The 23972-nt window shown below is 37.4% G+C and overlaps 1 protein-coding gene across 2 annotated transcripts in view; it reads left to right on the top strand.

Moving 5' to 3' along the window:
• The window catches only part of SRBD1 (S1 RNA binding domain 1), a 125430-nt gene that overhangs the window by 31650 nt on the left and 69808 nt on the right, over nucleotides 1-23972 (top strand). For both annotated transcript variants that reach the window (XM_017744883.1, XM_008641712.2), the window contains 3 exons: nucleotides 42-199; nucleotides 1377-1467; nucleotides 2488-2595. In XM_017744883.1, coding sequence (XP_017600372.1) covers nucleotides 42-199; nucleotides 1377-1467; nucleotides 2488-2595 — 357 coding nt within the window. The remainder of the gene's footprint in view (nucleotides 1-41; nucleotides 200-1376; nucleotides 1468-2487; nucleotides 2596-23972) is intronic.

Here is a 23972-nt window from a genome sequence, read left to right as displayed (position 1 = left end):
AATGTTTTGGCTTTTTTTTCTTTTACTTCTGTCCTTCTAAGATCCAAGTTGACATCTGATGCAGAGAAGGAGTCTGTGATGATGTTTGGGAGGAATCTCCGTCAGCTGCTTCTGACCAGCCCTGTGAGGGGCCGTACTTTGATGGGAGTAGATCCTGGCTACAAACATGGCTGCAAGTTGGCAATTATTTCACCAACCAGTAAGTTTCAATTCCAAACATTTTTGGAAGGACTGATAAAAATGTATTCATTTAGAGTAAAGATAATTTCAAAACCTACTTTTTAATCGAATTGGGTTTTTTTTTTTTTTGAAGCTTTTAGTATTTTCCACACATCCTGTCGTGTAAATTCCTTTCTTCAGCTAGCTCAAGGTTAGGTTTCTGGCACCTGGATTCCAGTGACTTCTTTGGTGTTATTACTTCTCTCTTAAATAGAATTTAAAATGCCTTCTGCCTCCTTGAAAACAGGTTCAAATAATTGCGCCCCTCAGTAGTCAGCAAAGAGAACACCTGGCATTTTTACTGTTTAACAAAGAATTTGAATTTAAATACTTTCTATAATATTGCTTTGTTCATGGCTAGTATCTTGGACATCTGGACACTTTATCAGCCCTTTTTGTTTAGTAGTGTGTGTGTTAATGTAAGAAGTCAGAAACACTGTTTGCAAAACTTCTTAGTTCACATACAGAACAGAGTCTTTCCGCTGCATCCTAGTCTGTTCAGGGGATACATACCTCTTTAGGCCCATGCAAAAATTATTTGTTTTTCTTTTATTTTGTTGCTGCATTTTGCCTGAGAATATATCCACCCCAGGTGAATGTAAAGAAAGTTGTGTTCTTGAAACTTTAGAAGGCAGTAAAGGTGAGGTAAATGATTACAAGCTTTCATTGCACCATTAGCTATCAGTACTAGTTAATACAATTCTTTCCAAATGTGATAGATGGGGTGATGACAAGAGCTAGCACTGGAATTCTAGAACTCCTGTACTGCAAGTCCTTGGATTTTCTACTTTTCATCAGTCTTTACTGGATTTATAAATTGTACTACACTAGAACAATAACTCTTTTGCAGTAAATTGCTCTTTTTCTCTATGATATAATACATTATATTTACTAATAGGTTTAGATGCTTATTGCTTGTTACATGAATGTATCTGCAGGGAACTACAAAATGCATTAACTTGTTTTGCTTTGCCAGCCAAATCATTCTTGTCCTATGCCCACCATACATTTCTTCTAAATGGATATAAAGATCAAAGAGAAAGATGGCTTATTAAGAAGCTTTCTTTGTGAATCATCAAATTAACTTTAGTAGTTCTGCAGGACATAGCTTTTGGACCTTTGTGGGTTTAATCAAGTGGATTTGCCTTTCGTTCTAGGTCAGATACTCCATACTGATGTAGTTTATTTGCATTCTGGTCAAGGATTTCGTGAAGCTGAGAAGATAAAGAGGCTTCTGCTACAGTACAAGTATGCTAAAGAAACTTCCATTTGTTGCTCCTTCTTACCAAACAAAATGAAAATCTTCATTATAGAAATACTTGATTTTCGAGTGCAATAAGAATTCAATTGATTTAACTGGAAGTTTATTTTTTTTTAATCTGGTTCAGAGCTTGCTTTTTCTTTTGGTCTGTATTCATGTTTTTACAGTACATATATTTTAGAAGCAGGTGAAATCAAGCCACGGCTATGAGTAAGGCTGCATGCTATGAATGTATTCCCATAAAACTCTGTCAATCCATTTATTTTTAGGAATAGAAATTAGCGTTCTGTAAGACATAAGTTTAGCCCCACAACCCCCAAACCACTTACCAATCTTTCCCTGTTCCGAAAGCCACATTTGTTAAGCCAAGGAAATCCTGCACAGGTAGATCTCCAGATGGAATTGCAAACAGGGGCAGCATGATTAAAAGTTTGTGTCCAGCTAGTCTGTGGACAGACATCTGGTCTACTGAGTCAGCTGCTGAACTGCTACAGCATGCAGTCCAGTTTGTCTTTAAGCATTAGATTGGCTTTAAGCAAGGTGATTTGGTGACTGACTGGCTGTGGTGTGGGCAGTCAGAGGGGATGACCTTGCAAGCTGTTGGAAAGGATGATATTCCCATTAAGAAATTAAGATGCTGATTGCTTTGGCTTCTGCTCTTTTTCATGACTCATACCAGATGAGAGAAATACGAGGTAAAAGTGTTTGAGGACTGTAAATAACATTCCATTTATTAATATGAAGTATCATTTTTGGGTTTTCTGCTTGTATTACCATTGTACAATTCCTTTACAAATGAGTGAAAATTCTGATTTATCTCGTGAACTGTCACATTGAAAACATGTTAAGCACAACCTGATACTTCTAGGAATATGTTCTCATTACATCTGGGCCTTGTCTTATCTAAAATCAGATGTATTGGTCATTGTTGTGGATTGAATGCGATGCATGAAAAAGTATAAAAGATATTTAAGAATAATTGTTTGGTTTTTTTAACCTGTACAAAGCTGCAGCACTGTTGTGATTGGCAATGGCACGGCCTGCAGAGAAACAGAAGCTTACTTTGCTGACTTAATTATGAAGAAATATTTTGCGCCACTGGATGTTGTTTACTGGTAAGATCGCTTTGCTGGGATATTACTCATTTGTTCGGCATATTTTAATTTAACAGGTAGTTTTAGATGTAATTTTTGAAGTATTTCCTTTTGCTGCCTTGTCTGTATTTGAGTCAAGCTTGGCCCAATGTTCTAGCCAAAGAAAAATGGCTGTAGCTCTTTGAAGCATGAAAGTAGTTATCCTGAGTCAGTAAGAGGGACTCACTGAAGCGTTTTATTTTTTCTTCCTGAGGTTCTCTCTGTTGCTATTATTGTAACAAAGTATGTGAGAATAGCAACAGTAACAGCTACCAACCTGTTTGGCATAGTATATTTATTTCTTGATAAATGAGGTTTAACTACATGTGATGAAGCTTCTGTTGTCTGACTACAGTATGAAATGCTTGCTAATCCTATGGGAATTAAATGATCTGGAAATAAATATTGTGTTAATACCGAGCAGAGAGTAGTGAAGATATTTATCCTTGTCAGACTTCAAATCTTATCCAATAGTTTGTTGAATTTAAACTAAAATATTTTTCTGCTGGTTTGGATGGAAACTGTATTTTATCACTTTCTTTTTTGCCGTGCAAAACTGCAGAACTCCTCTTTTTTTTTTAATTCACACCTTTGTTTTTTTCTAAAGCATTTTTTGTGATTTACCTTGGATTATCTTTTGTGCTGACATTTAACAGCAGTATTTAGTTTTCACTGTCTTAGCATACTGAAATAAGTTTTCTATATTTTTAAAAAGGTTATGGCCTTTCACTGTTCAAATTATTCTATACATTTAAAGGTGCCTTTTCTTCGTAAATTAGGAAGTGGTCTTACAGATATGTTTAACAAATGTGTTAGGCCTACTAACTTCTGTTGTGATTGCACTTGTTCTTTGTTTCTAAGATTCCCAAGTAAATTTGCACAAGATTCGGTTCCTGAATCCCTCTTATTCCGGGAGACGTAGTGAAGGTTTTCTAATTGTGATTGTTTGCAAAGGGAAGAGGCTATTCAAGCTTCTGAAAAATTAGGCATCCTCATTACTGAATCCAACACGAAAGCAGTGGATGTTTAATGACTGTAGAGAGTGCAAAACACTTCATACTGTGTGGGTTTTGGCAAATTCTTAATGTCACTATTGTTCACATCTGAAATAGTGATTTTATTTATTTATTGATCATATACTAGTTTACACAGAAAAATTTATTTATATAATACTGTGATTGTTTTTTTTCCTCACAGTGTTTACCCTTCTGATTTAATATTTTCTGCCTGTTTATATTTCAAGATGACAAAATTTTCAAAGTAGTACTTAAGCTACCAAGTTCTTGGAGCTGATAAAAGCTCTTGTGTAATAGGAATTAGTATGAATGCTGTAAGGCAGAAGTCAGGCCAATAATTTTTTAACCTTTCACTTTCTCCAAAACTTCTGATATTTGTAGCAAAAATGTATAACTGCATTTGTTTAACTTGCCATGTTATATCCTGAAAATTAACATAATCAAAAATATTTTTATTTATTTATACGTTTATGTTGCTAATGGTTTTCTTGTGCTGTGCTCATACAGCAAAGAGCTAGTCCATATTTCAGAATTTGTGTGAAGAGCCATGAGGTACTGCATGTTAAAGCAATGTGATTTTTTTTTTTTGTACTTCATGCTATAGGTGACATCTGGGATTCTTGAACTTTGTGTATGCTGTCTGTGTGCTGTGCTCATACAGCAAAGAGCTAGTCCATATTTCAGAATTTGTGTGAAGAGCCATGAGGTACTGCATGTTAAAGCAATGTGATTTTTTTTTTTTGTACTTCATGCTATAGGTGACATCTGGGATTCTTGAACTTTGTGTACTGCTGTCTGTGTGTGAATTGATGTATGTGAGTTTTCAAACAGGTTGGATTTGCAGTCCTTGTCTCTCTTCACATTTTGTCAGTCTTTACTGAGTTTTTTTCTAAAGACCAGGGTTTCCATATATCCCTTTCTGATAAACTAGTTTCATGTACATCTCATTGCTTTATCCAGTGTTGGGGTTTCCAGGCCATGCTGCTGAATCCTTCAAGGTAGCTACTTTTTCCTTTCTAGCTCCAGAATGCATTAATCTCCTTGGTATTTCTTAGTAACAGAAAGGAACGATGAGTCCAGCCATCCAGCCCCTACTTCTGATAATCCAGTGAAAAGCCTGGAATTTATGTCAGTCTGAGTTAAAAAATGTGATACTTGCTAAGTGAGGAGCACTTAGTGCAGTGTTACTGTTTGAGCAATAGGTGACAGGAGGTGTACACTGTGAGAACTGCTATACCTTTTGAGGGGAATTGTGAAAGGTGCTTTGGAAGAATATGCTCTGCTGACCCTCTTTTTTTTTTTTTTAAATAGTAAAGAGCTCCAGAACATGTGCTTTCAGATCACAAACAACTTTTCTGCTTCCACATACAAAGTCTTCCCTTGATTAGGTTGTTTTCTCATGACAGGCAAAAGTATGAGGACTTTGTTTATATATAGGCTAAATACAGATCTCTTATCAGTTCTGTGGAAACCTGTGTATGCTTTTGAATGAAATGATCTTTATGAATTGTTTTTCAGTTAAAATCTGTAAGAAATAATTTCAGCCATTGTTGGAACAGCTAATTCTTAAAGTAGGTCTGCTTCAGCAGGTTGCAATTGTAAATAAAGAATGGATTTGCTAATCAATATAGTGTTTGAACTGTGGGAAAAACAAACCAACAAAAAACCCCAAATGAAACAAAACAACCTGAACACCCTAGAACAAAAAACCCCATCCAGTACTTGAACTGTAACAGTATGAGTCAGTTGCATCTAACATGATACCATTTCCCAAGCCTTGAGCTTGTCACAAGGATGCAGAGCTGCATCAAGGTGGAAGTCCTTGCCCAGCAAAACAGAGCTCAGCTCATTGCTGTGTGCAAGTTTTAGAGAATTACAAATTGTATTTGCATTGAAAATCCTTTTTCCTTAAAGGAGTCCAAATGTACAGGGGATTGGCAGATGAGGCTGGATTGTTTTACAGTGCTTTATAACCAAAATCCCACTTGACATAAGCTGTTGTTCAGAAAGGTGGCTTAAGGGGAGGTACTACAGACTTTGGCTTCCTTGGCAAATATTATCAGTGGAGAATAGGATCAGGAATGATGATAAAAAAATAAAAATCTGTTCATACTTTTCTGTCCAGTTCATCATATAGAGCTTGGAATCATGCATTTCCAGGGAAATGAGCCAATAATAGAGTATGTAATTTCAGAAAGGTGTGTGCTGTTGGTGCACGCACAAATAATGAAGGCTAAAGGTAATATATGAAAAGAGTAATTAAAGTAAAAAAAACTTAGGGGCCAATACAAACTGCGTAGAGTTTTACCAAAGTTTTCCAAAGAGAAGACAAACCAGTGAAGACAGTAGTAGGAAATGAGGCATATGGCATGATTTTTCATGTGGCTTTAGAACCTGTCTGGACTCAGTGTGACAGTTTTTGATTTAAAGTAAATATTTTTCACTATTTTTGTAACTAACGTGCTTTCAGATAGCTACATCCAACCTAAATAACTGCAGGACTTTCTTTTTTTTTTTTTAATGTAGTTTCTCTTTTAGAACTATGTTTATTGACTTAGATTAGGACTGGACTAGAGCCAGGGACAGTCATATCTAGTCTTTGGGTTTTTTGTTACAAATCAGTTTTTGTTACAAGGTTCAATAAATATTCTTGATTATTTATGTTAGTTCTATTGTGAGTTCCTGCCAAAGATACATTGTATTATAACCAAAACAGATGTTCTAGTTTAGACAAGTGTATTTGTTTTAACAGGACCAGAAATGTAAATGAAACAACATTGTCTTCAGCATTAACATGGCATATGATGAACTTTTAGGATTTCATTGGCCTTTTTGGATTAAATCAAAATCTTGAAAAAATATTTCAGGAATCTGTTTTTCTTTGATTGCTGTCAGTTTGAGGCATCTTGGAAATGAAAACTGTCTGAATGACAGGTGAACTATGCTAAAGCAGGACAAAACTAACAGCTCTGTATTTGGCAAAATCAAATCACAATTTCTCTTTCAGCCTCAACAGTTTTGTTGTCACAATACCAGCATTCTTACTGGTCTGACTCCTATGTGCTTACTACATTAATGCACACTCAGAATAAAGTATTTCAGCTTGTATTTAAAAGCTTGATAAGTGTCAGGAATTGTTAATTGTTTTCAACGTGCAGTATAGAATGCAGCCAGGCAAGTGTACTTTTTGTTGTTGTTTAGATGGGTTGGTGTTTAATTTGTCTACTTGATTTTAAACTTGATGCAAAATCCTTTTCTGCCACATACAGCAAAATCTTTTCTTACTCTCAAGACTTTATAAGCAATGTAATTAATAATGTACTGTTTAAGTTCAAACACTTCTATACTGTGACAAATAGGGGAAAGTCTGTAATGTCTTGTAAAGTTCTCATTGGGTTTTCTTTAATGTTTAAATTGTCTGCTTTAGAATACTTAGAAATGTTCTGCTAAGGTAGAATAGGACTGTAATACCTTTTGAAGTTGGACTTTGGTGGCAAGAAATTGATTTAGAAATGTTTGTTCTACAGGATTTTAGGTCCGCTTGTATTTTATAGGTGTCTGCACATGCTTTAAATATCCTTTTCAATTTAAATGTGTGTTTTATGTTGTTGAATATCTACATTATGCTCTCTCAGCTTTAACAAATGCCACTTTCAAGTTCCATGCCTCTACATTTCTAATGTTACACTAGCTTAATTCCCATTACTTTTCTGCTTCATAGCACTCGCAGTTTGAAAGGGACCTAACATTCGGGTTCACATTATGATAATTAGGTTTCAAAGCAGTGTGGGGGGATTAAGATGTCTGAAGTCTAGTTGCCGAATAAAGTTCAGAACTACTTGTAAAACTTGTTTGAGTGGTTAACAGAAGTGGTTTTATTTATTCAGTGCTCATGCAGCATTAATCCGTATTTCATCAGGTACCCACAGTGCTGTAACTCTAGATATGACCTTGGGACTTAATTTACCCCATCTCAGTTTTCCTTATTAATGTGCCATGAAAGAGCTACATGAAAGATAGCCAACTTCAAAGCACCTTTTCAAATAAAGTGGTTGATATGAATCCTCTGGTATTTAACACTGTCTGTCAAATGTTTCAGCTGGTTTGCATCCTTTTACAAGCTATTGCTTGCTGCATTAATGCAGTTGTTTCAAGTCTGTTGAGAGTATGAAGGGGGTAGGGGTAAGGGAAACTTTATTCTTTTTTCTTTTTGATTGTGTTTTCTTTAAGCTGTGATTTTTGTCTGTTAAGCTATATGACTTTATTGATGACACATTTATGTATGCACACCTACACACCTTAGATCATTAGCTGTCTGATCCAGAAGGTGGAAAGTAGTTTGGAAAGTTTCGGCTAAAGGAATACATATTCAGCAGAAACAATGCACACATCTGAAATGTGCACTGAACAACTTTTGTTGTTCTTTCTTCTCTTTCAAGTTCTGTTGAAGTCATGAGAAGTCCTAAACAATAAAGAAATAATTGGAGGAATGAACAGGTTTAAAATGTGAGTGTAGAAGACATAGTCAATGAAAACATTTTAAATTACATGGTGTTTTCTAGCCAAACTGTCTTCTGTCCCTTACTTAAAAGTTATGTTCTGTTGTGTTTATTTACCACAGCTGAATGATCATGCATACCTCAAATGAAAAATCATTTTGTATGTATTTACATTTAGAAAAGACAGTCCTGTAAGCTGGAACCTTACAACATAGAAAATTTCAGACCTAGTCATCCAGACACTTTACATAGAGATGACTTCCTCCTACTACTCCTGGTTATTCATAACTTTGGGTAGTAATTTATCTATTGTTCAGTACAACACGGACTGGAACAAGTGACTGCATTTAAGATAGGATCCAGTGCTTGTTCCTGGTGTATCCATAGACTGGTATCTATGTTGAGCTGAACCCATACTATATCCAAAATGGGAAATTCAGAGGTCATCTTTGGCTTTGAAGCAAGGATTCGCCCCTGCCCTAGCTTTAGACACCCATACCATCACTAGCTGTGTTTTTCTGAGGGGAGGGAAGGAAATAGGTGAGCAGTGAAGTTGTAGTGGGGCAGGTGAAACAGGAGATGGTAACTTCTGGCTTGCATGGCATGAATTTGAAATCTTTTGAAGCAAACTGTGTAAGTGATACACTTGACAATTATGGAGCTGTCTTTGATGTTTCAGAGAAATAATTCATAGTTTTCAGGGTGAGAACAAGGACTAACTGGAAGTCTTTCAATGTAGTTAAGGAGATTATGAATTCCTTTAAGTTCAGAAAAAGAGTAAGATGCATATGGAGTCTAGATTTTAGCAATGTGAAGGCAGGGGTCAGGAAGCAAATGTAACTAGTGACAGAAATCTAAATCTTAAGGAAAAAGTCCATTTTTCCAGAACACTGGGACATGTCATTTGACTTGTGTCCAAGGGAATCTGTAGTAAAACAGTCTTCGGGGAGAGAAGAAAGTTATTTGTGCAACTTCCCTTCTGTGTTTTCTCTTTCTAAGAGTTTTTGAAAGTTATGCATTCTCAATATGTAGATCTCTTCAGACCTTTAAGGGATACTAAAGAGAAGAAAGGGAAGATTTTAGGATGAAAAGCCATTAAACGTGTGACAGCGTGTTTAAGGGCAGTAATGCATTCTCTTCAGTTAGAAATGTACTGATCTCAGATATAGTTTTACAAATCAGATAATTACTGATAATTCTTTCCTTCCTTTGTTTTCTCACAGAGAAGCCATTTGTATTTAGGATTGCAAAATGACTTCTTTATTTTCAATTTTATGTGCTCCACTGAGCAGTAATTTGTACACAGGCTGTTTTCTTGTAGATCTCTATTGTTTTCAGATTAATAAAACAGCTTTTTTTAAGATCAGCTAGAAGTAATCTGGTATTGCAGTATAACAGAAGTCAGGTGAAGAGGGAAAACCATCCAAAAATATTTGCAAACACAAAAAAAGAACATGTTGGGAAGGTAAAACGTTACTGAGAAGTGTCAGAGAAAGAAGATGCAGTGAGCAAATGCTACCATTTCTGCACTAAGTGTGCCCATCAGGTCCCCTGGGGGCAGTTTTGGCATGTGTGTACTGCATGCAGTATAGTAGGAGAGCAAGATTGGGAGTTTTCCTAAAATTCAATTATGATAAAATCAGATTTAGTCTTAATTTAAATGTACAGCATAGAACTACTAAAACTATACTGTGAGTAGGGGATTTATTTTTTGTGTGTGTTTGACTATGTTAGTAGAAATCTTTAAAACTATTATCACTTCACACTGTGCGCTGGTCAGTGTTTCCAGTGCGATATCTTTTCATAAGGGCTTTCTATGATGACAAAATTACTCTGGCCTAAAGTCTCTTGTTCAAAGCTGTTTCCAAAGCCCAGAAATAAAGAAGGTTTTAATAGAGTTAAGGAAGATGACTAGGTCTGAAATTCCCTGGATTGCTCCACTCAAACAAAGAAGAGCAACAAAGATGTTGAAGGGCCTTGAGGGGAAGCTGTATGAGGAGCGGCTGAGGTCGCTTGGTTTGTTCAGCCTGGAGGAGACTGAGGGGAGACCTCACCACAGTCTACAACTTCCTCATAAGGGGAAGGGGAGGGGCAGGCACTGAGCTCTTCACTCTCATGACCAGTGACAGGACTCAAGGAAATGGCACAAAGCTGAATTGGGGGGTTTAGGTTGGATATTAGGAAAAGGTCCTTCACCCACAGGGTGTTTGGGCACTGGAACAAGCTCTCCAGGGAATGGTCTCAGCACCAAGCCTGACAGAGTTCGAGAACTGTTTGGATGATACTCTTGGGCACATGTTGTGACTCTTGGGGCTGGTCCTGTGCAGAGCCGGGAGTAGAACTTGATGATCCTTGTGAGTCCCTTCCAACTCAGGTTCTTCTGTGAAGTAAAATTAGTTAATTTCTGTGTCTGCTATTTCTGAGGAGGCAGATTATCTAACAGGCCAAAATGAAGCTTTTTATTTCAGACTGAACTGGTTTAGATTATTATTTAATGTAGTTACAACCTCTGAAGTTTTTATGTGCTTTCTGGTCAACACTGTAATGTTCTTACCAGTTTAATGTCATAGAAAGAAAGATTTCCAGAGAGATCTTATTTAGTAAAATGAACATAATACAAGATGAGAGTATAAAATGCCCACTTCTCTCATAATTGCTGTGTTTATTTGGTTCAACATCCTTTTTCTCTTAAGAGTTACCAAACCACTCTTCATTGCATTGGCTCTTACCATGTTTGCAGTATCAATAGAGATACCAAAGGATGGAACTTTAAAGTTGTTGTGAAAGGCAGGTCTCGGCACTGTGTGCCATCCTGTACTTCTTAGCAGGAGAAGGCAAGGAGCCCATTGTTAAGAGGTGTTTGAGTGGTTGCCAGAGTCAAGGGATGGCTCAAGGAATGCAAGAGGCTTGAGGAAGTGCTGCAGAAAGAATGAGAGTGCAGTCAGGGAATAGGGGGCATGGCACTTTGAAGGTCCTTCCCCTAGACAGACACACTGAAGTACAGCCTGTGGGAACTTTGTACAGCTTTGACCTCATCAGAGCTGTGTCTTCCTTGCCTTTTCAGTGCAGCAGGTTATGTCAAGAGAAATTTGCCACTCCTGTTCCCTGATCATTTGTGAGCATGAATGTATGGTGTTCAGTCCAAGCTTAAAATTGAGGCTTGGACTTCAGCTGAAAAACGTGACCTAATGACAGAACACTGCTTCTCAGAGTGAGTATTGGAGACGACTCCTAACAGCTGCATCTATGAGGTTTTTTCTAATACTATGTTTATCAATTTTTTTTAAGCTGGAGTGAGCTAAATACCCTTCCTTAATATATCTCCAGGGTATGTTTTAAAATGCTGTCTATTCCTCAAAAGGCATTGAAGGTTGGGATTTGATCTGTTAGCGGGAGGTCCCACATGAAGAAAATGAGTGAAGGATTAATAATACAAACCTTAGGTGTTCCAAACTTGGTATTGATACCGATTTCAAACAAACCAGAAAAGCTTAGACTTTCAGGTAAACTGCTGCATCAGCATTTTAAGAGCTTCCAAAATGAGCATGTGTGGCTCTGTAGTTTCAGGTGGCTTTTTTTCTTTGAAGTAACATGTGTGGTCAGCCTCAGTTTCTCTCATGCTGGAAATAGAATGTAGTCAAATTTGGATGTTACCTGATAGAACAAATTGAGGGAAAGTGACTGAGCTGAATAATGATGGTTCTTTGATGTATTTTTGATTTGCAGATCATTGATGTTTACTGGCAGTGTAAAAAAAACACTCCAGAAACTGTAAGCCTACTTGCAGTGGGCTGTATTCTTCCATGTCCTTTTTTAAACCTCTTGGAAGTAACCTGTGAACCACAAGTTGAAAACTATTGGGTTTAGACCTGAAAATAACAGAAAGTAGAAAGTATTTTAAATAGGTGAAATCCTCCTTCTTGTTTTCATTTGCAGAACTGTAATGATGGGAATTTAATTATGGAAACTTGGAGTGTGGTTCTTGTTACTCATGTGTGCATTTTAAGCTGCTGGTCCTCATCCATTGCCTAGATGAAACAGCATTGCTCCACACTAGTATGGTATGGTCATGCTAACAACAAAATCATTGATACTGGAAGTGAATGTAAATTAAAATCATTAAAATGTTAATTTATGTTTTGTGTCAATATGGCCTTTCTAAAATGAGTGATACTTGTGGCATTTGGGATCTTACTATTATCCTTCTTGCACATAAGAATGTCAGAAACATGTTTGTGTGTTTTAAGTGACCATGTCATGAAGTAACTGTTGGTAATTGGCAATTGGTAAATTTTCACTAGTAAAGATTAAGAAACTTCATTTAGGCTCCTTATTATGTAAAGAAGCTCCAACAGGAATTATTTGTGAAATCCTGTCAGGAGTTAATTTAAATGGAAGCATCCAAATCTAGTGTGATTAATAGAGCATCCAGATTAAAATTATATAAATACAAGATGATTTGTAATGTACTAAGACTGAGTGTTATTGCGGTTGTATATTCTGATAGTGTTTTGTCTTCAAGTACACGCTCTGTAAGAACCTAATGGAGAAGTAAGCATTTTTCCATTTGTGTGAGTTTGCCAGTAATATGTTTTTACTTAAGGTGAGATTCTGCCAAACTTCATACCTATTCATTTGTAAAACCACATTTGCTGTTCTGCATTTCAGCTCATACTCGGCTGCCTTTATTATTGTGAGATGTGATATATGGATTTACTTATTTATTTAAACTTACTGTGCTATTATTGCTGATGCTGGTAGCAGAAGCTTAGGATAGGCAGTTAGATTACATTCAGCTGTCAAACACTAGTTATCTTAATTTCAGTGTCTTCTAACTGTCAGAGAAGTACCTTTGGAATGAAATTTTCATCCTAAGTCATAAATGCTCTCATTAGTGGGGAAAAGTTTCTTTATTCTTTGAAGTATCGATACTGTTGAGGTCTGGTAAAAATGAAAAGTTTGTGGGCAGATCCTAAGTTTAGATGGAATTCTCCCCCAAAAATATTTTCAGGTCTTTTCTCAGTAGTAAACCTCAGGAAACTGCCCTCTGTACTGCTGCTAACAAGGTCCCCCAGTGCCAGGAGAGCAATTGGTACAAACTTTAAATCAAACCCAAAACAGACAAAATGCCTTGGATTTTAGGGAGATTTGAAAATTAAACGTTTATGACCTCTAGGTGTCTGACAGCCCGAGAATCTTCCAAGCCTGAAAAGCGAATGCAATGTGTCTGTCAGTAAAGCAAGAACTCTTTCCCTCTGCAGTTACCTGAAATTATAATTTCTCTTCCTGATTTCAGGCTATCTGCTCTTAGAGGTTGTTGGCAGTGCAGGAGTGAGTGCTGCCCATGTTGCACCCTCCCTTGGAGTAATTTTGTGTGATGCTAAAACTGGGGGGTTATGCTTGCCTGGACTCATTTAACTTTTCTTATCAACAAAGTGCATGGCAGTCTTAAGAGCTCCATGAATGACATTGAAAGAAGCCACAGCAACAAGAGATACTTCAGCACACTTCTGCTTTTTTCAGGGTATGAGAGGCAGAGAATATAGACATGCTGTGTGTCTCAAAGGGACTTTGAGTAGGTTATTTCAGCTTGAAAAGGGATTAGACTTAGATGACTGCAGTGTCATGCAGCTGTAACTGAAGGTGCCTATTGAGGATAATTCCTTTCTATAACTGAATCCCAGCAGTTTTGTCAACGATGAGTAAGTGGAGAGAGGGAGAAATGATCCGTTTGTCATGGTGAGTGATACAGAGGCGAGAAAGTGCTCCTGAAAGGACACATCAAAATGCACAGGCTGCGTGAAGCACCTTCTTCAGTACCAGCCCCTCCTGCAGCAACAATGGGCAAGTGCAGGGGAGAGGGCAGAGAGGAGAGAGTGATGTTGGCTTTCTTGTTCCTTTTCAGTTTTGGGGGCAGATTGGTGTTGTTTGGGTGACTCCATGTACGGTTGTAAATGTAATCGCATCCATCTAGCAGTTCTTCATGTTTGGATATTTTCCTTTCCTTCTAATACCTAATGCTCCTGAAAGTAAATTTGTTGCTCATGTAGAAGTAACATTTTTGATTTAATCCTGTTTGCAATTGCAAGTAATATCAGAGTTTCTAATTGAATCAGATTTTTCTTTATGTAGCAACAAATACTATTCAAACAGCTCAGTTGTCGGTGGATGTTTCTCAATAAAAAGCCTGGAGGTGGGGGCGAAGATGTCTGTCTATAAGCAGTTCTGGTTATTGCTTATAATAAATTGGCTTTTCCCATAAAACTTCTCTCTCAAACCTAATTAACTTTTACATTTTCTAAAACTTCTTTGGCAGCCAAGGCAACATGCCTACTGCCTGTTCAGTTCTTTTATTGGGTTGAACTAGAACTAACGTTTAGCTAGAATATATTTTGACATTTGAATTTGACGTAAATTCAAATGTTTCAGGGAAACGTGCATCCTCCATGGGTGATTCTCTTGTCAGCATTATGATGTTGTACTGTAAATATACTTTGTAAGTGGGCTTTCAGTAAAATCAGTGATGCATTTATTGCTTGTTCCTGGTCTATTTTTCCTCATAGTATAAAATCACAGCTCCAACTTACTTTTTTAAAATTAAAGTTATTTTCTAGAAGTTTGTCATTTTTAAGTAAATCAAACTGGATATTCCTGCGTTACTTCTCAGTGATTATCTCTCTCCAAAAGGAAATGTTAGCTCTAATCTTCTGCTGTTAGAGTAAATAGAAAGAGACATTGTCAATTTGAATGTTTTAAAATGAAATAATTTTGATATCATGATATAGTATCTTTTTAATATATCCTGGTTTTCTAGCTAACAAGAACAGTACAAAGACTTTTAAAGAATGTTTAATTCCTTTTAAAGGAATGCTTAGGGGTCTCCTATTGACTGTTCCTCTTGTTAACCCCTGCTCCTGTGGGGAATTGGCTCTGCCATCATCTTCCTGGCTTTGTATGTGAGTGTCCACAAGCACTTGGTGCTGCCTTGGTTGTAGCTTTCTCCTTGGGGGAGCTGGTTGATGATCTCATGGCCTTTCTGGAGAAGACCACTCACTGGAAAGTCTGAGCTCATTGTTAGGAGATAAGTCTAGAGGAAATTATTTTTCCTCTTTCTGGCTTCTCTTTGGTAAAGCAGTTACAGTAGATTGTAGATTACTGGACTTCTTACACTAACAGGAATAATGTTTTCTGATTGAGACAAGATTTTGAGCCTGGGGTTGTTCTGGTGCTATGTGAGAAGAAAAAGGTGGTGGCACCTAATTCAAAGCAGATTCTATTCAGTTTTATGGTCTGTAGGAAATTTCTTCCAGGTTTTTATAAAGTAAAGATACAGATGAAATGTTGATTTGTGTCAATATATTTTATTTAGTATGCAGTGCATAAAATGCAAAATTGATTATTTTTGGTTTGACTGTAAATATCAGCATTAAGAAACCAAGCTAGTCTGTGGTTCCTCTTAGGTTGTGATAAATTAAAAGTTATAATACAGTGAACTTTGAGTGAGATGCTTTCTTTATGTAAATTGTCTTTGGGTCATCTGAAATACCAGTTCTAGCACTCAATACAGGTTGAAGTCTTAGTGATTACAACAGGTCTCATCAGAATTTTAATGGAGTAATTATGGTTTGAGTTCACGTCTATTCCTTACTTATAAAGTATTTGTAGGTTAGTTTCTGTTGGATTTAATGACAAAATACAAGTTTGTGGTTTCTTCTTTACCATGCCACCGTTAATATAATTAAATTGCATAAATCACATCTTGCACGTGATGATGGTGATGTTGTGAGCTTTTATGAACTTCAGAGGAAGTCAAGACTTGGAGCTTGTGAAATGTGTTTGTTCTGGTTCTCAGGGTTTGATTAAACTCAAATCTAGGACATGCCAGTTTGTGGTATTAGTAATCTTAAAGCATTATTTATATATTTTTAAGAAAATATTTCAGCATCTTGACAGAATTCTGAACATGCGTATCTGTGGCTAATTTTATAAAACAATTTCCAAATATATAGTTTAGAAATAATTACATGGCATTTTCGGATTAAATTCTCCTTAATACAAATTTATAAATTAGGGAGAGAGGAAAAAAAAGGATAGCAGCAATTTGACCCTTAATATTAAAATCTACACCAATAATTCCTTAATATAATTTGGATCTGAATTTAGCTGAACTTTTGTTTATGCTTAGACTTGGAAGCCTGTCCTTTCTTGGGGGGGCAAAGGGGAATATTTAATGTTTGTGCCTTGTTCTTCTGATGGAGGAGGAGCTTGTTACCCCAGCTCTGCAGTGGGTTTAGGAAATCCTGTCAGCCTTGACACTGAACCGTGCTGTAAATCAAGTCTCTCCGGATGGGAGAGAATTTGCTGAAAGTCCTTGCAAGGCGTTTCAAAGATAAACCAAGACTTTTCCTGGAGTTTCAATGCTGCCAGATAGTTGTTTATTAAGTCTTATCAGAGGAACAGAGCCACTAGCATGACCCAGGTACAGCACAGAGCACAGAAAAGCAGGAGTGGAGGCTCTCTATCAAGATTTACACAGCCTTTTAAAGATATTTTAACCAATAGTTACTAAAAACGTACATTATTTTCACTTTCCTACCAATTATTCAGTAACATGACTAGGAACTGCGGAATTCTCTATCCAGTCATTCCAAACTACTTCTACTGCAGAATATGGAGTAGTAGAAGAAAGAGAAGAAGGTTTAGAGGACAACAACAATCCTCCATTTTGATATTTTTTACTCTTATCTATTTACTGCAAAGAGAAGCCCAAAACCTCTAAATTTTTCACCCTGTGACAATCTTACATAGTAGTCTATCACCTAAGTCACATCACTGTATTTTCTAGTTCCTGTCTGATCGTTGGTAATTTTTTCCAAGGTTGGAGGCTAAAACAGTGTTGTTCAGGGGGGTAAGAGCCCTTAAAAACAAGCAGAGAAATATTCTCGGTACTCTGGGTTCCTACAAGCCTCGTCCCAAGCTGCCCAGTCCAAGCCCCGGCCTGGTCCCGTGCAGATCGCGGTTGTGTTGTTGCACATGGTGATGGTGTGCGAACACGAGCCTCGTGCTGCTCTGGCTCAAGGCTGTGGGGACTCTGGCAGCAGTGGCACTGCTGGCCTGTCTTCCAGGGGCAGGCTGGGGACAAGGCTTGGCTCTGCCACCTCCTGCAGTAGCCAGCAGAGCTGAGCAGGCGCCCGGGGGCAGGAGATGCTCTGCCGTATTAAAGGGTGCTGCATATCCCACCCTGGCATATGTTCTCCATAACCCCCCGCAGGAGCTGTCTGCATCAGCCAGAGCGCCTCCAGGCTCCGCACTGCTGTGCTGCCATGGAGTCTCTCTCAGATAACCTCTGCTTCTCATCCGGACAATTATTGCTTAATATTGTGCTGTCTCTTCCATAGCCCTGATCTCCAAATTGTTGTTTTGTTAGTTTTGTTGTTATTTTTCTTTAATAGCTGTTAATTATCAGCTGCAAGAGTAGTCTTAACAGTTTAACATCAGACACTGGAAATTAAGTGGGCCTGCTCTGTTCCTGCTGGAATCAGCAGGGCACACATTTCCATTAATTTAATTTTCAAACAATTTCATGTTTTCTTTTTGCTCACAGCATTTGAGGAAGCTGGGATTATTTAGTGAGTTCTCAGTGGAGCACAGTTTTTGAAAACAGAGTTTTGGCTCTTAAAATCTCTGTTTATTTATGCCCCACTGTTTCAGGGCAAGTATGTGCTTTTCTGAAGTGTATATATGGTGCTAAATTTTTAAACTGCCATTAAAAAAAACTTTGAACCTCAGCTTAATACTGTCAAAACAACAAGTCTTAGCTACAGAGGATCCAAGTGTTCCTGTTAATATATGGTAAGTTTTAGAGTCTCTGTTCTTGGAAATATTTGAAACCTGGCTGGACCCAGCCCTGAGCTTTGGTTCTCCCTGCTTTGAGTGAGAGTGTTGGACCGATCAATCTCCACTGGTGTTTTTCAACCATTGTCATTCCCAGGCATTCAATGGTTTCCAAAAGCTGAAAGAATCATTCCAAGACCCTCACTTTTCATTGGTGGCTTATCTTTAATGATCCAGGCATAAGAATAATGACCAATCCAGAGAAGTAGATGTAGGATAGATGCTCATTGCAGAAAAACTGAGGGTAGAAAAACTGAGCATGAACTTCCTGGTGCAAACTGTGGCATCTGTTAGGGAAAACAACATAGTTATATTTGATAAGGATGAGTTGCCTTATCCTTTCCAAACATTTTAGTTTGTTAGCACCATTGCTTAAAATCATGTAACTGACCTACAGCTTCTCAAATGTTTCTACGAGACTTTCCTGATATAAAGTAGGGTAGGGATGAAAAAGAGGGGTAGTATGGTTAAAAAAAATTGCATGTTCCAAGATGTTTTTCTGCAAAATATATGTTGTTGGGCTCACAAGTAATTAGATGTATAAATGTATTAATGCACCTTCACACTATTGTAAGGAATTTTATTGCTAAAATTGTAGTTGATTATCTAAGTTCTATATAGCATACCTGTGACTGGAGAATCATTTGAAAGTTGTGGTGTAAAAAGTAGGACATAAAATAAGCTGCATTTTTGTGATTTAGTAGGTGTAAGGCTCTCTTAAAAAAACTAGAAAGCCATCTTATCCCATGCTTACAGATTTGGATAACTAATAAAACAAAAAGGCTATGGTTGGGATTTTCTTTTCGAGTCTAAAAATAATTGGCTAGAAATGAAGCTGAGAAATTTCTACCCAGAAGATTTTTTTTTTTTTTTGAGTGTTTGTAGCTGAATGAAAAATGTATTTTAAATGAAGTGGTCTTTCAGCATATGTTTATGCCAGTTCTAGTGATATTACTCATGGAAAGGTCTCCTGTGTGGATCTGTCACAACCTAAGGGAACAAATGATTCCCTTTTAAGAGAAGGGGGAAAACAAATATAGCACTACCTAACTGAACTTTTATTTCACTAATTCCAGATACTTATTTTTGTCAGTTTTTTTCCCCCTTTTGGTTACAATCTTATGAAAGGAGTTTGTTGTCTGTAAAAACATGCAATTCATTAATCCATTTCGAGTTTGTGGGAATTTGGTCATTACTTTTATTTGTGGGGTTTTTTTCACAGAGGTTGATACATACTTCTGTTTGTAATACAAAATGAATGAGAGGGTGTCCACTGGTGTAAATGGTTAAAGGATAAAATATAATATACCTAATGTTTAGCTCACTTTCATTTGGAAATATGTTATTCAGATCTTTTACTGTAGATGCCCAGTGGCTGCACATGAGAGAAGTAAAATAGTAATATTTAAAACTATGACAATGAGGAGACCAGAAAAGTTATGGATGAACCCTAGAGGCCTAAAAAGAGAAAAATGGGTAATTTAGTAACAAGGCACTCAATCTACTTATGTTGCTCTACAGACATTTGAGTATATCTTTGTACCTTTAAATCTGTCTGAGAAAAGTAACTGAGCTATTAAAAGTGCTTGTTAAGGTAAAGTAAGCTTCAGCTGATATTTTTGTTTGGTTTTTTTTTTATGTGAAAAATGTTACCTTTTTCTGTAGAATGAGTAACCTAGTCTTTTTCTTAACTTTCTTGTTTGATTTTATTTTCCTGTCTGTTACCATAATCCTTTCTATACTGTAATGCTACAGTTCCTTCATAGGGGACTAATAGATTTTTCTGGAAACACTTAACTAGTACCTTGGTTTTACAGCCTTTTTTCCAATGAAGAAAAATATTTTCTTCGATTGACAGAATGGAACACTTCTTGATAAGTGTCAGCTTGGAATGGTAATAAACTAGATCACAGGAAAATATCAAAGCAACTGTATTGTCCTGTGTTAAAAAAACCTGACAGACTCAACAAAAAACCTCCCAGCAAATGAGTACTTTAAAAACGATAAGCGCACTGTCATGATTAAATTTGCTGAAGTGATTTTTAAAAGGTAGAAGCATATAATTTTGAATGGGTTTGCATGAAGCACTTTTACTTTATGTAACATTTGTCTTGAGTATGTTGAGCTGGAGGATAAACTCAGTAGGTGAATGTATCTTCTGTAAACCAAAACAGACGGCTTATTTTTTTAGGTGAATTCCAAATCAAAGTAAACTAAGAAGAAACGACATGGCTAGAATTAAAGAATTTTCCCTGCCAGCATTTATTCTGATTCCAGAATTCTTAATTTAGTTTGAGTTTTGCTATGTGGAAAACCTGGGTACTTCAGAGTTCAGTAAGCTGTGCCAAGAAGTGTCTGTAGGTTAAAAATATTTAATATGAAGTCTTTGGATACAGCCTCACTGTTAAGAGGGATGGGGAGGGAGCAGAGAGGAGTAGCTGCAGAGGATCTGTGATTTCCTCAGTGTGTGCAGAATCTTTCTGCATTGCACTGCTCAACCCTAGTAGAAGGGGGGTATAGCTGACTCCAGCTTTCCCTCCTGGACCTGTGCTGAGGAGAGGGTTGGGCTGGTAAGGAGAGATTGAGTACTATGATCAGTGGTACTGTAGGAAAGCACGGAGGGGAAACAGAATAAAGCCTGTCTCTGGCCAAAGCTACAGGTCAGAATTTTGCATGAATCAGGGCTGTGGAGGCAGCACTGGCCAGGCTGCCTCCCAATTGCCCAGAGTGAGCATTAAAGAAAATGACAGTTGCTGGAGGTGCCGTTCTCCAAGAGGCATTTTCCTCCATATGTTGTGGTCTTGTCCAGTTATGCTCCACTCTGGGGACGAAGTCTCCATGAGAGTTAATGTGACTCTAAGCTCCAGCCTTTGGTCTGGTTTAACTGCGTTTTAGGCACAGCAGTTGCTGCATCTGTGTTACTTGTTCTAACAGATAAAAATGATTCCCAAGAGCCATTATAGCACTGGAATGGCATGTTCTTGCAGCCTTTCTAGGTAGTTTCAAACTGACTGGTCACATGTGATGCTTCTTAATGCAATGTTATTTGATTAACTCTGAATGCTCTGTAAAGTTAACTGACAAATAAATTGGTTGAGAGATCTGTATTCACTCAAGAACCTGATGGACTCTCCTTAATGGATCATTTGTTTTCTTGAATGTCCTGTGTGAAGGGTGGTGTGGGTATGACAGTGCATGCAATAGGGAAATGTTTTGGTTTAAAAATTAAATTGGCTTTAGTCAGACATGAATTATCCCCCTATTTTTTAAATTGTCAATGACAATGCCAAATACAGGTGATACTAGCAAAGGTCTAGGTATTTCTTTATATGCAGGAATCTTTTTTTTTTAAAAAGTCTTGTTTGTTTCCACAACCTTGGTATTGGATAATGCTTCAACTTGAGTTACTATGCATGAACATGAACTACCAGGTTTCAGGGTAGTTCATGCCTTTGCCTCTGCTGTTTCTAAAAACAGCCAGGATAGATCTTACTTCTTGTAAGATCCTGCATGGCTGAAAATGGACTGGTTGAAACACCACCTTTCGCCATGTGCTGTCACTGCAGGGGTTTCTGCTTGGCTGAGCTGAGGAGAAGCTGCTGGAAGGACAGTGTTGGTGACAGCCTTCTGCTCTGGAACTTGCAGATTCCTTTGGTCTGCTGCATTTCATGGTGTTGAGTCAAGCTTGTCATCTTCACCAAGCACTTGAGAACTGTGAAGGACAGGGTCTAAAAAAGGCTGCTTATTGAGCCCTTCAGTGGGGAACAGTTTTTAAAGGCTTTTTGGGGAGCATCATAATCTTTTTGGACTGTGCCATGTTTTTAATGTACGTCTAGGTGATTTAATTTCAGGATTGTCTATAAAGGTATGAATTGTGAGTGTTTAACATCACCTAGTGTTTCTCTTCTTTCTGAAGCCTGACTGCCAAATTGGTTGTGTTTCTTTGTCTCCCTATGCTTCCCTCCTGGATAAAAACAAGTTAGGTAAAATCCTGTCAGTGTTTGGCTATATTTTTTCAGTGCTGTGTGTACAGTTTGCTCCCCTGAGTTCACTGAGATAATTTAATTGCGTAAAACTGCATGAGCAGTGGCATGATTGGTCTGGAAATAAAGTGTATTCATAAAAAGCATACCCATTTCCATGGCTATTATATTTTAGAAGTGGACTCCAGGGCTTTCATTTCCTATGTCAGTCTTAAAGCCTTTTTGACTCTTTCCTTTCTTCTAATGGTAATTGATTATAGATAGGTAACTTTTGAACATATTTGAATACAACCATTTTTCATTTATACGGCTTAGAATTACTTTAATGTTGTTGCATGGTAATCACATAAAATGTGCTTCTTTCGAGCTAAAGTTGTCCTCTTGCATTAAGGTTATGTTGATTCTGTAACATTATTCATATTGTCACAATTTCTCTCCTTGGCATTGCTGCAGCAAGGAGATGAGCAGTAGCTAAATTTTCTCTGAAGTTCCTATTGTACTACAGTGTTTAAAGTAATAATAAATTACTTGACTGCTTTTTAGTTGGATGGTTAACTTGGGAGTAGATTTTGGACCTGAAGCTCAGATTTTAAAGCTCTGTGCAAGAACAGAAAGGAGCTTCAACTCCAGCTGCTTTATGAGCAATGACAGCACTTGCTTTCTGAAACTGTCAATGAAAGTGGTGGGGGCAGTCACAGGTGACTGTCACCTTCAGTCTTGAGACATGCCACCCTAGGTCTTTATTTTTCACTGCAGACATGGGACGTGTATTTCTTCTGGGGATGAATCCACAGCACCAGTTTTGTTCTGATAACAGCATCTGGCACTAGATTGATTTAACAGGCTCTGAGGTTTGCTCTTTTCAGATATACGCTTGTACGGCAGCTTCTGTGCAGCCCTGACATGGCCACACGCTACTGTTGTTTTTTCTGCCTCCTAGCACCACGTGTGAAGCTAAAGCTCTTTGACACCTGCCATTTGGACCCTTTTCTTACTGAAAAATGTCATCGTTTTCAGACAAGATGAAGACAGATATCTGATCATTCTCCTCTTTACAGGGATGTGCTGAGGGCATGGTTCATACACAGCTGAATAAAGGCTTCCGGACTGGAGCTATACAGTTAGTTTTTTAGTTTAGTATGGTAACTAGCTCTTGCTTTGGGAGTTCATAGAGAGTTTTATCTAATACAAAAGAAATTAAAGCATGGTAACTTATTGTTATGTTTGCAATGATTCTCAAACCTCTTTCATTCTGTTGCAAGTAGCAATTGTCTTGCTGTTTTATTGGCAGGAAATGCCACATCAGTTTGCGGAGGAATGATGGTAGCTGAAGAATTGAAATCAGAGAATTTTGAGCTCTTTTAATTCTGTAATCAGGGACATTTTTTGAGGGATATGTTCTCTGCATTGATCCAAACCTGAAAGCAGAACTGGGCTGCATTTTCCAAAGTAATAACATTTCTAAAAGGAGAAGCTTTTAAGTACACTGCCCCAAGTGCTTCCCCTGTGTTCCTGAAAGCTGTTTTACGCTAGCAGATAGGCAATCAGGTTGCCCGACTCAGAGTATACTTGTCCTTAAGTTTGAAATATCCTTGTATTATGTTTGATTACGAGCAACGAGGTCTTAGAATGAAAAATCAACACACAAACTTCTTATAGGCTTCAAAGCAGTAAAAGACAAAAAGGCTGGGCTTTTTAGCCCCAATATTTCCAATCTTCAGAGGAGTGGGTAATACTTGAAGACAGCTACTTCAATAACTAAATTTTTTAACATACTAATCTTTTAGTCTTTCTCATACATTTCTTTTGAGATTTGGATGCTGGTCTTTTTAATTGAACTGTCTTTCATTTCTTACATTCCTTTAAATTTCTTGTAAACAGACATTCTTGCATTTTATCTGCTCTTGAAAAATTATAATTTAGTATTTCAAACCGTTAAATTTTGCAGGTTGTTCATAATCTGAAAG

The sequence above is a fragment of the Corvus brachyrhynchos genome, unplaced genomic scaffold (assembly GCF_000691975.1).
Source record: "Corvus brachyrhynchos isolate BGI_N302 unplaced genomic scaffold, ASM69197v1 scaffold258, whole genome shotgun sequence".
NCBI classification, from domain to species: domain Eukaryota; kingdom Metazoa; phylum Chordata; class Aves; order Passeriformes; family Corvidae; genus Corvus; species Corvus brachyrhynchos.
Note: the sequence above shows the minus strand (reverse complement) of the source record. Positions and strands in the feature narration are given on the sequence as shown.